The 15,779-nt window shown below is 38.3% G+C and overlaps 1 protein-coding gene across 16 annotated transcripts in view; it reads right to left on the bottom strand.

Moving 5' to 3' along the window:
• Positions 1-13,966, bottom strand: part of DLG1 (discs large MAGUK scaffold protein 1) — a 313,869-nt gene extending 299,903 nt beyond the window's left edge. For 14 of the 16 annotated variants that reach the window (XM_067034266.1, XM_067034270.1, XM_059064880.2 and 11 more), the window contains exons 1-4: positions 13,580-13,966; positions 13,242-13,326; positions 13,073-13,122; positions 11,929-12,060 (exon numbers count right to left, since the gene is read on the bottom strand). In XM_067034266.1, the coding sequence (XP_066890367.1) occupies positions 11,929-12,060; positions 13,073-13,091 (151 nt within the window). In that variant the 5' untranslated portion in view covers positions 13,092-13,122; positions 13,242-13,326; positions 13,580-13,966. The remainder of the gene's footprint in view (positions 1-11,928; positions 12,061-13,072; positions 13,123-13,241; positions 13,327-13,579) is intronic. The other 2 variants (XM_067034267.1, XM_067034268.1) reach the window with 2 other exon arrangements.
• Between the last annotated feature and the right edge of the window lie 1,813 nt (positions 13,967-15,779).

The raw sequence follows: 15,779 nt of genomic DNA, 5'->3' as shown, positions 1-15,779 counted from the left end.
GCACAGTGGTCAAGAATCCACCTGCCAATGCAGGGGACACGGGTCCGATCCCTGGTCCAGGAAGATCCCACATGTCACAGAGAAACTAAGCCCGTGCACCACAACTGCTGAGCCTGTGCTCTAGAACCCACAAGCCGCAACTATTGAGCCCGCGTGCCACAACTACTGAAGCCCGCATACCTAGAGCTTGTGGCTCTGCAATGAGAAGCCACCGCAATGAACAGCCTGTGCACCACAACGAAGAGTAGCCCCCGCTCGCTGCCAACTAGAGAAAAGCCCACGAGCAGCAACAAAGACCCAATGCAGCCAAAACTAAATTAATTAATTTTTTAAAATATATATTAATGGAGTGAATACCTTCTGGAAGAGAAATAACAGAATTAAAATATGAGATACAACCATAATGTCTTCGGGAGATGGAGATAACTAAGGAAAAAAATTATACAACACCTAAAGGTTTCCAATTTAAAGCACCTAAAAAGGTAGAATTCTATAAAAGTTTGATAGCTATATTTTAAATCATAGTAAATCAAAGTGTAAAGAAAATGAGAGAATGAAGTAGTAGTTAAAATGATTGCCATTAAATAGACAAGAGTGATCCCATACTCATCCAAAAATACATACAGCTCACCCAGATATATACCAGACATATAATTTAAATGTCTGATACATTTTTACCACCCTGAAGAGAATTATTTACTTTGAAAATAGTGATGCACTAAAGCAAGCAAGAAGAGAAAACAAGAAAATGCAGGAATGTTAAAACATGCGTTAGAGGGAAACTACCCTTTAGTTGACTCCCAGTTGAAAATATTAATTTTGTCGAGCCTACAGATCAGTATTATCACAGTCTATTCCTCATTTTCCATTTACAGTCTGCAAGTGCTTTCACTGTTTTGGACTAAATTATGTCCCCACAAGTGCAGTTCCTGAACAAAGATCTACATTGTAAGGTCACAAAGCTATAACATGTACAATAGAAAAATTCTCAAAAATTAAACACAACTAATTAGTCCAACACAATTGAGGAGAATCATTCCTATCTATTAGAAAAAAATTTTTATTTGGAAATCTCTAAGATTACATGTATTTCATAAGTCTCCAAATCTAAGCAAAAATTTCTTTATTATTTTCTTGCTAAAATTCAAAGTTTGCAAAAACTAGGAGTATGGGAAGTACAGAATTCCAGAAATTCCCTCAAAGGAAGTTGAGAAAACGTTTTCTAGCTTTTAGTGATAACTTACATCATCCTAAACAGAGAAACTCACAAACCATAAAACATTTCTCAAACTAAAGAAATAAGGCAGTACTAACTCAGGATCAGAATAGGAAGTCTAAACACAGGCTCAAGAATGTGTAATAATTTAATATAATATAGGTAATATCTCTAATCTATGAGTAACATTTTAGTTAATGGAAAAAATATTAAGAAAACACCTTAACAGACACCTCAGCAGAGAAAATATAAAGAAAGCCAATAAGCATATGAAAAGATGCTCCACCATATATCATCAGGGAAATGCACATTAAAACAAAAAGATACCACTACACATCTATTAGAAAGGCCAAAATACAGAGCACTGACAACAACAAATGCTGGCAAAAATATGAAACAATGGGAACTCTCATTCACTGCTGGTGGGGATGCAAAATGATACAGCCACTTTGGAAAGCTATCTGATGGTTTCTTACAAAACTAAACATACTCTTATCATACAATCCAGCAATCATGTTCCTCAGTATTTACCCAAATGAGCTGAAAACATGTCTGCACAAAAACCTGCACACAGATGTATACAGCATCTTTATTCATAACTGCCAAAAGTTGGAAGCAACCCAGATATTCTTCGATAGGTGAATGAATAAAACTGCAGTACATCCAGACAACAGAATATTATTCACACTAAAAAACAAAAATTAAACAATAAACAAAAACTATGAAGCCATAAAAATATGTGGAGGAACCTTAAATGCATATTACTAAGTGAAAGAGGCCAACATGAAAAGGCTACATGCTGTGTGATTCCAACTATATGACATTCTGGAAAAGGCAGAACTATGGAGACAGTAAAAAGATAAGTGACTGCCAGGGGCTGGAGGTAGAAGAGGCATGAATAGGCAGAGTACAAAGGATTTTTAGGGCAGTAAAACTACTCTGTGTACAGTGTGGTGGATATATACAAATATAAATCTATAACGGTGACATATGTCATGATACATTTGTCCAAACCTATCCCCAAGAGTGAATACTAAGGTAAAACTATAGATTTTGGGTGATAATGATGTGCTCATGTAGGTTCATCAATTGTGACAAATGCACCAATCTGGTGGGAGATGCTCAAAATAAGACAGTCTATGTATGTGTGGGGACAGGGGGTATATGGGAAATCTCTGTACCTTCCTCTCAATTTTGCTGTGAATCTGTAACTGCTCTAAAAAATAAAGTCTTTAAAAACTTAAATTGAAACAGATATGAGCTATCAAGTCATGAAAAGACATGGAGAAACCTTAAATGCATATTGCTAAGTGAAAGAAACAATCTGAAAAGGCCACACACTTGTGATTCCAACTATATAACATTCTGGAAAAGGCAAAACTACAGAGACAATAAAAAGATCACTGGTTGCCAGGGAATCAGGAGGAGGGAGAAAGAGATGAACAGCTGCAGCAAGAGATAGCAGAAAGATCAGTGGTTGCCAGCGGTTTGCGGGTAGGGAGGGAAGGGATGAATATGTGGAACACAGATTTTTGGGGGAGTTTAACTATTCTGTATGATACTGTAATAGTGGATACATTTGTCAAAGCAACAAATGTGTATGTCAAATTTATTGATGTATAATGCAAAGAGTGAACCCTACTGTAAACTATGGACTTCAGTTAATAACAATATATTAATACTGGTTTATCAACTGTAACAAATATACCACACTAATGAAGACATCAATAAGAAGAGAAACGGGAGTGTGGGGTGGTAAGGATACGGGAACTCTGCTTTCCACCCAATTTTCTGTAAACCTGAAACTGCTGAAAAAGTTAAAAGTCTAATAATTTTTTTTAATGTTTAAGGGAGCATAATAATGAATTTATATTACAAAAACAAGCAATCTCATACTGTATTTCAAAATAATTTCCAAATGTATTAAGGATTTAAATGTTAAAAAAAGAAGCCATGACAGAATTTGAACATAGTAAAGATTTTTTATAATCTCAGGGATAGTAAAGGCTTTCTAAGCATAATACCAAGGGTAAAAGCACTATAAAATTGATAAATCTAACCATATGTAAATATAATCTGTTTTTTAAATTAAATTTTAAAAACAAATGACAAACAATGGAAGCTATTTGCAACTTGCAAGGCAGACAGAATTGGTATTTTTAATGTAGATTTTATACCTCTGAGAAAACAATGAAAAAAAAGTGAGGATTAAAATATTTGACAAATTGAATCTAGTTTCCTCATATTTTTCTACCTATAACACTTATATAAATGGTGATTACTGATATCAGTGTTTCATTTTTATGTATTTTATTAATTTGTTTTTGTTATTGAACTCGTAAAAAAAAAACAAACAAAAAGTGGTTGGAGGGGCAAATGACATGAACAAATAATTCACAGAAAATAAACAACGATGTAAGAAAATTCTTACATCGTTGGCTATTTATTTATTCAAAGAAATACATAATAAAACATCAAAGTGACTGAAGGTGTATTCCACATATCAGAATAGAAAATATTAAAAAGATAGATAATACTCTGTAGTGCTTAAGGTATAGTAAATTAGTCATTCTTCCACATAATATCTAAAAAATTAAATTGATGTAACATTTCTGACAGTAATATTTAAAATTACATCAAAAACCTTTTTAAATTGCACATCCCCTTTTACTAAGCAATTCAATTCTAGGAACTTACCCAAAGGATATAATCAAGGATACAGAACAAAGAGGCATATACAAATGCAATGTTGTTTATAATTCAGAAAAATTACATATCTAAATACTCCTAGGAAATCATTAATAAAACTACAATAAATCTATACAGTGAAATAGTCTTTAAATGCTACAAATCCATTGATACAGAAAGGTAATGATAAATCTTGTGGGATAAAAATAGTTAAAATGTATAGCACAGAGAAGTCACACTGTATACACTTAAGCAAATTCAACCATAGCACCTCTTTCCACCAAAAAAAGGGCAAATCTACCTATCAGTCCACCTAGTAAATTTCAGCAAATAAAAAATGAGGAGGAGACTGTTCCCTCAGGTAGTCTCCATTTTCATAGCATCTCTCTATATCTCACTGTGCTGAATATGATTCTAGAATTATGTTCTTTTAATACAAGAAGTCACTTAAACACAAGCCAACTACTTCATCTGTTGATCAACTGAAGAAACAATGATTTCGGGACTTCCCTGGTGGTCCAGTGGTTAAGAATTGGTTAAGAATTCACCTTCCCATGCAGGGGACACTGGATGGATCCCTTGTCAGGGAGCTAAGATCCCACATGCGGCAGAGCAACTAAGCCCGCGCACCACAATTACCGAGCCCACGAGCCTCAACTAGACAGAAGCCCGCACACCCCAAACGAAAGATCACGCCTACCGCAATGAAGACCCGACTGCTGCCAAAAAGATTTAAAGATTTTTCTTGGCTGAAATCAATCATTTCTTTCCACTACAGGGAAAAACAACTGTATTGTAGTTAATGAGAGACAGTGTTAAACTCCTGAAGGATTTTTAAGGATAATTTTAATTTGATATTTTTCACTTCATACATGATTTTAAGTATCAATTCCCACTGAATTATAGAAACAATTATACTATGTTTTATTTGTGTAGTGAGTTTGTTTTGCAAAATGAAAGTGTTTATATATACACAAGAATAGCATTCTAGAAGGATATTCACCCTATGGAAGAAGTAGCAGGTGTTGGTGTGAGAATTTTCTTGCTTATAATATTTTATATAAAGTACATGTATCTGACCTTAAATGTTTATAAATTCCATTTTGGAGGGTTAGAGAGAAGGCAACTAGAAAGCTAAAAAAACAATGAAATATAACCCTGCCATTTCAGAGGGAAAATTTTTATCAGTTAATTAACTAAAAGTACAGTGTTTTTATAAACTAAAATACATAATAGTCAAACCGACTGAGGCACAGATACTCTGCTTTCATCTAAACTAATGTGGATTTAAAAAGCCATTTTGACTCCCAAAGAGAAAAATATATAAAATTTTAAAGTATGTATTGTAATTTGTTGTTTCACACACTAGAAAGAGAAAAAGTGTCAAGCCAGTATCCAAAATAAATTATTCCAACACTTTAAATACTATATGACTAACAGTCACACGGTATTCCTTAAAACAAGGTATGTATCAAAAGGAACCAGAGCTTCTCAAAGAAATGGTTGATCCTAAGGCTGGGGCAGGATGGGTACAAGATGAACCAGGAACATCTTGTTATGCCAAAAAGTAAGAAAGTGCTAAAAAAAAAAAAAAATGAGGGCATGTCATAAAGTCATAAGAGCAAGCTTGAGAAGCCTCCTACTAGGCAAATCTGAGACAATCTGAACACCAAAATCATTAAGGATGGTAATAAATTATCCACCACTGAAAGAAATATGATAGCTAGCTAGCTAGCTAGGTAAGTAGCTAGATAGATAAATGGGAGAGGAGTGCTCTTAATTACAGTAAAATGCCAAGTGTTAGCTGGAAACTGTAGAAAAGTGCTGCTGTTAAAAATATATATATAATTTTTCAACTGTCATTTTCAACATAGTAAAAACTGATTCAGGCAAGCACCATCAATGGATGCTAAGTCTAGATGGAAATTTTGCTAAAGAACAGTGTACAAGCAAGGTGTTAGTGTCTACCCCACATATTGCTTGTAAGTTGCAAAGGGGAAAAAAGTAACTACAGAGAAATCAGACAACACCTTAACTGGGTGATTAAAATTAACTTTACCAATGAAGGGCAGAAGACATCATGTACCTCTGGATGTACAGAACCATATACAATACATAACCTGAGTCTAATCACAAGCAAATATCAGACAAACCTAAAATGAGAAACATTATATATAAAAAAATAAGAGCAGAGGGGAACTGTATTCTTCAAATACGTCAATGTCATAAAAGACAAAGACTATGGAAATGTGCCCAGATTAAAGGAGACTAAAGAGACATAACAACTAAATGCAGTACCTGGATAGTGTACTGGAAAAATAATTTAAAAAGGAAAATTTTAGTAGGAAAAAATTTATCCCTACATAGATGAAACAGCTTAGACTAGAAGAAATATTTACAGATGCTCTTACAGCTCTGTAATTGCAAGGTTCTAAAGAGAATTCAACCAGATTCAGCACAATCAAAGCACTGCTTCAAGGCAGGAGTAAGTAAAACTATTAACAAATAAATAACAATCCAATCAAAACCACCAACAGAAAAGTTAATAAAATTTTCCTCCAATTCCATAATTTTTAGTCAACAGTCTGATCCATATCCTGTTATAAATGCTTTCTTTTCTCAAACCTAGCCTACAAAGTTACACACACACACACACACACACACACACACACACACACACACACACACACACGCAGGTGCACAAAGTTACCAACAGACTAAAAAATAACATCACTGGGACCAATAATAACAAAAAACTAAGGAACTGTGACATTTTACCATTATAGCTGGAAGTCTGTATACCTTGATTACTAAGTACACCTTTCAAAGTGTGTAAATTCCATCATTATAAACATCATTCCATCATTATAAACATTCTCCTTCAAAGTAAAAACTAATTTACAAACCATGTTTTAAAAACACTGACCCTACAGATCAACATCTATGTTAAACATATTGTCAGTGTTCTTTATCACTATATTTAAGTACAATGTTCTTATAAATTAAAATACACAATAGTCAAACCTACTCAGGCTTTTGTCTAAACCAACGTACATTTAAAAAGCCATTTCGATTCCCAAAGAGAAAAGTACATAAAATTTTAAAGTATGTATTATAATTTGCTTGTCTTATAATTTGTTGTTTCACACACTAGAAAGAGAAAAAATGTCAGGCCAGTGTCCAAAATAAATTATTCCAACGCTTTAAATACTATATGACTAACAGTCATAGGATATTCACATTAAAATACTCAACTTATGATAAAGAACACCCTAATGGTTGAAAGTGAAAAGAGGCTCTGGACTCAGATTAGTTGAGTCCAATTTCTGGCTCCACAATTTACTATGTGAGAGTCCTTGGGCAAGCTACATAATCTCTCATTTCCTCTTTTTTCTAATCTATAAAATAGTGTAATCACCTCATAAGTGAATACATGCCTCATAGGATTATGACGAATAAACGAGATACTTTTATTAGCACAGAGAAAGTTTTCAATAAATGTTAGCTATTACTTCTTACATACTTAAAAAGGAATCATACTCTCACAACCATTAGGATGGCTACTATCAAAAAAACTGAAAATAACAAGTGTTGGCAAGGCCGTGGAGAAATTGGAATCCTTCTGCACCATTGGTGGGATTACAAAATGGTGCAATCTCTACGGAAAACATTATGGTGGTTCTTTAAACTTTTTACATGTAACTGTCATATGATGCCACAAGCCCACTTCTGGGTGTACATTCAAAGGAACTGAAAGCAGGTTCTCAGAGATACTTGCACACTCACATTCACAGCCACACTGTTCACAATAGTCAAGACATAGAACGCAAATGTCTGTCAATGGAGGAATGAATAAACAAAAATTTGACACACACACACATTTATATACATATACCCCAACACACAAGAATATAACTCAGCCTTAATAAGGAAGGGAGTCCTATCACATGCTACAACATGAATGAACCTTGAGGACATTATGCTAAGTAAATAAGCCAGTCACAAAAAGACAAATACTTTATGATTTCCCTATGTGAGGTATTTACAGTAGTCAAAATCACAGATACAGAAAGTAGAATGGTGGTTACCAAGGGCTGGAGGGAGGAGGAGGAGTTGTTTCATAAGTATCGAGTTCCAGTTTTACAAGATGAAAAAGTTCTAAATTGTTTCACAACAATATGACTGTACTTAACACTACTGACTGGTACATTTAAAAATGGTTAAGATGATAGATTTTATGTTTTTTTACAATTAAAATAAAAAATAAGTCACACTTGAAACTCTATCTCCAAACTTAAAATGTCCTTCACCATGTTTACAAGGGCAAGTGAAACTGTTAGTTAATAAAGCAGCAATAAATGAATTAGAAGCTAAAAAAATCTCAGAAATGGACAGTTTTATTACATAACCCACCTTCATTTTGAATATCTGCAGAAATGAAATAGTGCATTAAAATAAGCTTGCTATTTATCGCAGACAAAATATACAAATCAAATGACTCACTCACTAAAGTCTCTAAAGCCAGCCTGATCTTGAGACCAGGTTTTTCTCCTGTGCATAAGGAAAGTAAATGAATTCTCTTATCCCGTAAGTAAACCCAGGGGTCTAGACTGGTACGAAATCTTTGAGGACTACTGAGGTCCTCTCAGATCCCAGACAAACATAAGAATCAGAAATGACTTCAAACCACTATGGACCTGGAGAGCAGAGCTTTGACTGTTATCAAACCATACCCAGTCTATTTTACTCACAAAATTTTCAAATATAAGTACCCGAAATGAGAATACAAAAATCAAATATATTTAGTTTTCAACCTGCTCTCACCTAAATCAGGGATTAAAATTAGGCAGACTTTATCTCCCATTTATACAAAAATAATCACCAAATGTTTTGGGAATAAATTTTAAACAAATGTATAGTTCATGGAATTTTTTTAAAGCTATAATTTAAACATTCACCTTTAAACAAACATCTTAGCTGAAACTCAAAAGTTAATAAAAACCTTTCTGTTTTCAATAATTTTTAAATGTTCAAGCCATCCTTCAAGGTACTACCAAGCATCAGGGCAAGAACAATGATTGCCATATTTCACTGAATTGAGGATATTGATATGGAGGATATCAACTGTAAAATGCACCATTATTTCACATGCCACTAAGAATGTAAAACCAATGCCAATATATATCCGTTAAAAAAATGCATCCCAAATTCAGAGATACCAAAATTTTTAAAAACTGGTATCTTAGAACAGATGTAGTGCAATATGTGCATACTTGTTCCTCTGAATAACCTGAAGGTACCAGAAACCTAATATTAATAATATATCAACTACGGGGGACGGGGGGATCAACATTTCTGTAACACCAAACCCCTAGGGCCTCACACAAAGTTTTTTTAAATGCATGAAAACAGCCGATACAAACTACCAATTCAAGAAATCAATCAATAAATAACCCCTGCAGAGTGCAAGTCCAAAGAAGTAACTAGATAATTCACTATAGCCTAAGGAAATTATTTCCAAACTCTAGAAGTCAAAAACCTAAGCACCATAGGACTTTCAAAACAATTAGTGGTCAAGACCCCATGTCTCCTTTAATCCAATGGTCCACAAGTAACACCTTAGAGAATAGAGTGCTACCTACTAAAGGAAAACACAGTTAACACAGAATTTTTCAGTACACGCTATGAACATGGTGGACTCTAGTTTAGCTTAGGGTAATTTACAGGATTAAAATACATTACCACACTGTTTCAATACCAATGGTACAGGTGCAAAGCAAAAAAAATCTTACTGACCTAAAAATTTTCGAATAAAGGAATAAAGATTAATACATTAACCCAACTTTAGCATGCACCAAAAAATGCATTTATTAATTTAGTAGTGTCAACAATTAATTCAATTACAGTATGGAAACACAAAAAATCTCTACAAAATTTACCCATTTCAAAATTCCTAAAATCTATTACTTTTCTTACACCAAAATCTGATCCCACATTCTATAAAATCTTAAAATATAAGTAAATCTAAATATCAAAGTAAATTCACAACCAATAAAATTATACAGGACAAAGAAGATTCACAAATATAACTCACAATTAGAAAACTAACTCTATCAGAATTCAATTATGCATAAGAATAAATACATTCAAAATAGGCAAGGCAGAATACATTTAAAAAAAAAAAATCCCCCTAAACATAGTAAATCTACCTCCAATCTATGGAGAAATCTAAGTGTAGGTTCTGTTTGGTTACTTCACTAGCCATTTAATTTTCTTAAGTCGCAGACTCCACACAGAGGACTCCATCTATGTCCAAGTGTAAAAGAAGACATACAAGTCATACTATTTTTTTCTAAACAGTGACCCTACCAAATAAAACACTCCTAGGTTTAATGGTGATTTAGAAAACCAAACAACTAAAAATGATTTTTCCCTTCCTTTTTTGTTTTTTCAGAGGAATCCAATTTGATCATCCATTTGGACCTTAAACCTCAGAGCTTAGAAATCCAAATGTAAAAAATGTCCATCAGGGCTTCCCTGGTGGCGCAGTGGTTGAGAGTCCGCCTGCCGATGCAGGGGATACGGGTTCGTGCCCCGGTCCGGGAAGATCCCACATGCCGCGGAGCGGCTGGGCCCGTGAGCCATGGCCGCTGAGCCTGCGCATCCGGAGCCTGTGCCCCGCAACGGGAGAGGCCACAACAGTGAGAGGCCCGCATACCAAAAAAAAAAAAAAAAAAAAAAAAAAATGTCCATCAGTTTAAACAAAAAAAGGCAAAATGTTGGTAATTTTTGAAGATGGGTGACAGATATATACTAGTTCATTATACAGTTCTCTTTTGTTGTATATATTTTCAAAAGTCTATAATAATGCTAAATTTAAAAAAATTATTCAGATGTATTGAATGATCTTCTTTAAAGTCTTCTTTAATTCTAAAACTAATTTAGCATAGTATCAATTTACCAATAAGTTATTTGACAGGATACATTAACTTGAAAGTAGCCCTCAAGCCACATCAAAGTTACTCCATCACTAGATAGATATAAGGCTGTAACAACTTTGAAGTTACTGAGGAAAAAGTTGTAATACAATGAAATATCTTATTTTAATATGTTATATAGCCAATGACTAATAAAAACACATTTGATTCTTAGAATTGAAAGGGACAATTTTTCTCGTTCACTGGTTTGTATACTTTTCAAGGTACCTAGAGATGAGGGCCAGAGACAGAGCATCTTGTTTTATATATTGGGGATTATGTACAAAATATAAGATTTTGCATTAAAAAGGGGTCTAGCTACTTTTTAGAAAAAGGCTTAAAAACCACTGTTCCATTGTACCCACATGCTACAGATAATAGTGACTTAGAAAAGATTAAATGACTTGTACCATATCATTCAATCAATGGCACTGTCAGGAGTAGAATTCAGCACTCTTGACTATGTATGTGTTCAATTCTCCTTTAAAACAATGCACCACATCAAATTTAAGTTACAGTTAAGAATAAAATTGTTTCAATATTCTTGTCTGTAAAATAAGATTAGACAAGATCATTTGTAAAATCATTTTCCAGGTCTAAAATTCTGACTCCACAAATGCCAAGTTTAAACAGAGGTCTATATTAAGGGAATGAATGTTCTTAAACATAGCAGAAATCCTCAAACATTTTCAGGGATTCCAGAGAAATAGCAAGTCAAATACAGAAACAAACTAACAGTTATTCAGTCATTACTTTTCAGATCCTCAAACATTTTTGCAACTTCTTCATCTTTTAATGTTAGGATGTTAAACTCTGTTATCAAAGACCACTGAAATAATCATACTGAAAGTTTTTTTGGTTATTAGATACTTTTGGAAAGAATATTGGCCTAAGTATCAAAATACACAACTCACTGGATGTTCAAGTTATTGAATGCCTCACAGAGAACCAAGTATTATCACTCTCTGAAGTTTAAAATAAATGAACTCAGAGCAGCATTACGCCTAGCTGACACATAACGGTCACAAATAAAGTTTTAATTCCCACCTATTAAAGCCTGAAAGAGGTTGCTCTGAAATATGTTAATAACCCGTTCTATGGAACTTCTGAGCTGTCTGTCTTCTGTTTGGCTTAGTTTCGAACGATAACCTTCCAAAAGGTGCAATGCTCTCTGGGTATCTGAAAAGAAAAAAAGAGTCTGATTAGGGACTTCCCTGGCGGGACAGTGGTTAAGAATCCGCCTGCCAATGCAGGGGACACGGGTTCGATCCCTAGTCCGCGAAGATCCCACGTGCTGCAGAGCAACTAAGCCCGTGCACCACAACTACTGAGCCTGCGCTCTAGAGCCCACGAGCCACAACTAGTGAGCCTGCGTGCCACAACTACTGAAGGCCGCACGCCTAGAGCCCGTTCAACTCAACAAGAGAAGCCACGGCAATGAGAAGCCCGCGCACCGCAATGAGCAAATCCCACTCGCTGCAACTAGAGAAAGCCCGTGTGCAGGAATGAAGACCGAACCAGCCAAAAGAATAAAAAGTTTTTTAAAAATTATATATTTACAATAAAGTATTACAAACTAGCTATGCAACAAATGATTCTGCAAGGCACCTAAACAATTCCCAACATCCTCCATGCCACTATGTTCATGTACACATATATATATTCCTTAGAATGATCCAAAAAATGTTCAGCGTGTTACAATAAAGGAAGAAGGTGAGCAGTTTGTAATAAATGTGTACTTGTGATCATCTGATCAAAGTATTAGTAACACTGTTTCAGCTGATGATACACAAAAGCAGAATATCTACAATTTGTCATTATAATTCAAATATTACATGCTTCAAAACTACTAGTTCTTAGCCAGTATCCCACATTCGCTCATAAAAGTGTTTAGTAAGAACGATAAAATGAAATATTAAAACACCAATACAGAATTGTTAAAAAGACATTTCAGAGGGAAAATGTTAATTGCCTCTCCAGTCACTAGAGAGATGTCAAGGAAAAAAGTTTGACAAACATTTAGGTGTTTCCATTGTCTGAATGATGTGAGGCTTAGATTTCCTAAGTAGTAAGGCTAGGGCCGTGCTGTCTCATCAGAGTCACACAAACATCTTTAAAACATAGCAATCACAAAACAGACATACAGAAAAGCAAGAGACACCCACAGAAGAGTTCCGACGTAAATTCTCACCTTGCTTCCGGACCGGCATTTTTCTCCAGAATCAGGAAGAGGACACACACCTTTAAGAACACAAAACATAAAGGAAACAGAACTAAATTTAAAATAGAATCGAGGTTAAACTAGCATTTCCCCCTAACTCTCAAATCGAAAAACTCCTAGCCCTATTTAAAAAGCCCACCTGGCAAAGTTTTCCCAAGTGAAAAGAAGAGCCGCACAATCCAGCAGTGTCAATCCAGAAAGCTTTTACCTAAGATTGGGTTCCCCTGCAAATATAAGAGCAAACAGAAGATGCCAAATTCTCCTCGAAAGCTGACCCCTCTCCAAAGGGCACTAAATGCCTGTACATGGGGCCAGCCTCCCCCGGCAGAAGTATACATACCCCCCCACCTGCTACTGGGGGACCGAAGAGGCTCTCCGACCCTTGGCCCCTAAGCCAGCAGCGGCTGTAGCGCACTGGGAGAAGGGATCAGCTGGACTGATCACCCCGCCCTGCTCGGGCCCCCTCCTCTCGCTTGCCTGTCTCCTTGCTCGCTTCCTCCGAGCTACTCCAGCGAGGGCCGGACAGGGCAGCGGCCGCTCTCCGCGACGCCCTCGCGCCCCACATGCACACCTCCGCGGGCCCCCACACCTGCGGCGCGGCCACAAAGTTCCAGCGAGTGGCGTGCGCTCGGAGCTGGGGTGCGCCCCGGGCGGTCTCGGGGCGGCTCCCCCGCCCTGCCCCGCTCCACGTCCCCCCGCCCCGCCCGGGGCTCGCGGAGCTGAGCAGAGGGGGGTGAGGGAACGGGGGAGGAGCTCCCCTCGGCGGCCGCACCCCCGTTGCCTCTTCCTCCTCGGCCGCCGCCGCCGCCGCCGCCTCCACACTCGCCGCTGCCCGCTAGCCCGCTCGCCCTCTCCGCTCTTAGCCGCCCCACCCCCAGAACCTCGCCTCCTCCCGCGCCCCCAACCGCTCTCCCCCCAAACTTTCCGCCAAGATGGCGGCCCTGGATCTGGCCTGCCGCGCCCCCACGTGACCGCTTTCCCGGCGCTCGCAGCCAATGGGAAGTGAGGAGGCGGCTCGCGCCGAGCCCCGGGCTCCCAGCGCTGCTACCTTTGGTTGGGGGGGAAGGCAGGCCAGGAGGGGGCTGGGGAAGGCAAAAGGGGACCCAGGGAGCATCTAAGTGCACCTCCTCGCTTAAAGGGGCGACCACCGAAGTGGCTCTGAGGACAAAGGAGTTGACACACAGACTCTACAGGTGGCCCGGGGGGGGGCCTGGAAGAGCCCGCCTTTACCTCGCCCTAGCCCACCGGTGTGTCCCGCGATTCTGAGCGAGCAACGCACCAGGCCAGGAAGGGTGAGGGTGTCGGAAGAGAGACGTGACTTCACCTACGCCAGATCCAGGACACACATTCCGAGACACCCTTTAACCTCACTAAACACGTGCCTGGCACCCCCGAGGGTGGATCCCCAACCTGGAAGAGCGTTCTCCGGGAGGAATCATCAGCACCACCTAAAATAGGGGGCGGGAAAGGGCGGAGCCTGGGAGGAGGGAAAAGGGAGGCGTGTGGGCGTGTGGGGGGGAGGGGTGCCGTCTCTGCACTCTTACACTTTGTACTAATATTTTTAAAGTTACTATTAGCCCCTCAGTAAAAAGTTTTGGGGGGATTGAATTAAAGAAGGGTAGGTAAAATGGGGAGATTAGTTAATTTGATAAGAGTTTGAGGGTTTCACTAGAGAATTTTTTAAGTCTAAGTGATTAATTCCAAGTATGAATGCATTTAAGGATGGGAAGAGAAAATTGGTTCCCTCTTTTACTCACTCATTCATTCCCCCTTGCCTGCAATCCCCGCCCAGTCAACAGCTCCAGGTATTACCCAAGCTCTGGCTGTTCCTTTAAGAACTCACCTGTAGGGCTTCCCTGGTGGTGCAGTGGTTGAGAGTCCGCCTGCCGATGCAGGGGACACGGGTTCGTGCCCCGGTCCGGGAAGATTCTACATGCTGCGGAGTGGCTGGGCCCGTGAGCCATGGCCCTTGAGCCTGCGCGTCCGGAGCCTGTGCTCCGCAACGGGAGAGGCCACAAGAGTGAGAGGCCCGCGTACCGGAAAAAAAAAAAAAAAAAGAAAAGAAAAGAAAAAGAACTCACCTGTAGCGTAGCTACCGCCTCCCAAGCTGCAAGTCAGCTGCCGCGGCTAGTTTAAGTTTAATTTGCAACTGGAAGCGGGACTACTGGCCGGCCAGGACCCTGCTCTGGGCTCTGGGGCTGAGCCTCCCAGGTTGTCGAAAGAGAATCGGGAAAAGCTCTCCAAGTTACTCCCAGGTCTTCGAGCCTCTTCTGTGTAGCAGGGACCTCACTGCTCTGAGGTCCAGAGAGGATTTGCCTAAGATCACCCAGAGTTAGTGATAAAACTGGAACCACGGTAATCATGTCTTTCAACGATGGAAGGCTCTTGCCAGTAAACCAGATAGCCTTTCACCGAGGCAGTATCCTTGGGCTAATGAAGGCAAGTCCGGGGAACCTTGTACTGTAATTATAACAGTTGCTTAGAGGTATGCGGGTTTCACTTTTGGATTGCACCTTTAAATCCTAACTTGATACGAGAACCCAGCGATTTAAGAGTTCATCTAGACCTACTGTCTCAGTTTAAGAAAAACTGATGTCCAGGGAGGGGAAGCAACTTGCCCAAGGACACATAGGCTAATCAGTGACAGCAGCCCAGAATTAACTCTCATAGCTCCAGT

Source organism: Kogia breviceps, chromosome 5 (assembly GCF_026419965.1).
Source record: "Kogia breviceps isolate mKogBre1 chromosome 5, mKogBre1 haplotype 1, whole genome shotgun sequence".
Classification (NCBI taxonomy): Eukaryota; Metazoa; Chordata; class Mammalia; order Artiodactyla; family Physeteridae; genus Kogia; species Kogia breviceps.
The sequence above is the reverse complement of the archived record's forward strand: the minus strand, read 5'-3'. Positions and strand labels throughout refer to the sequence as shown.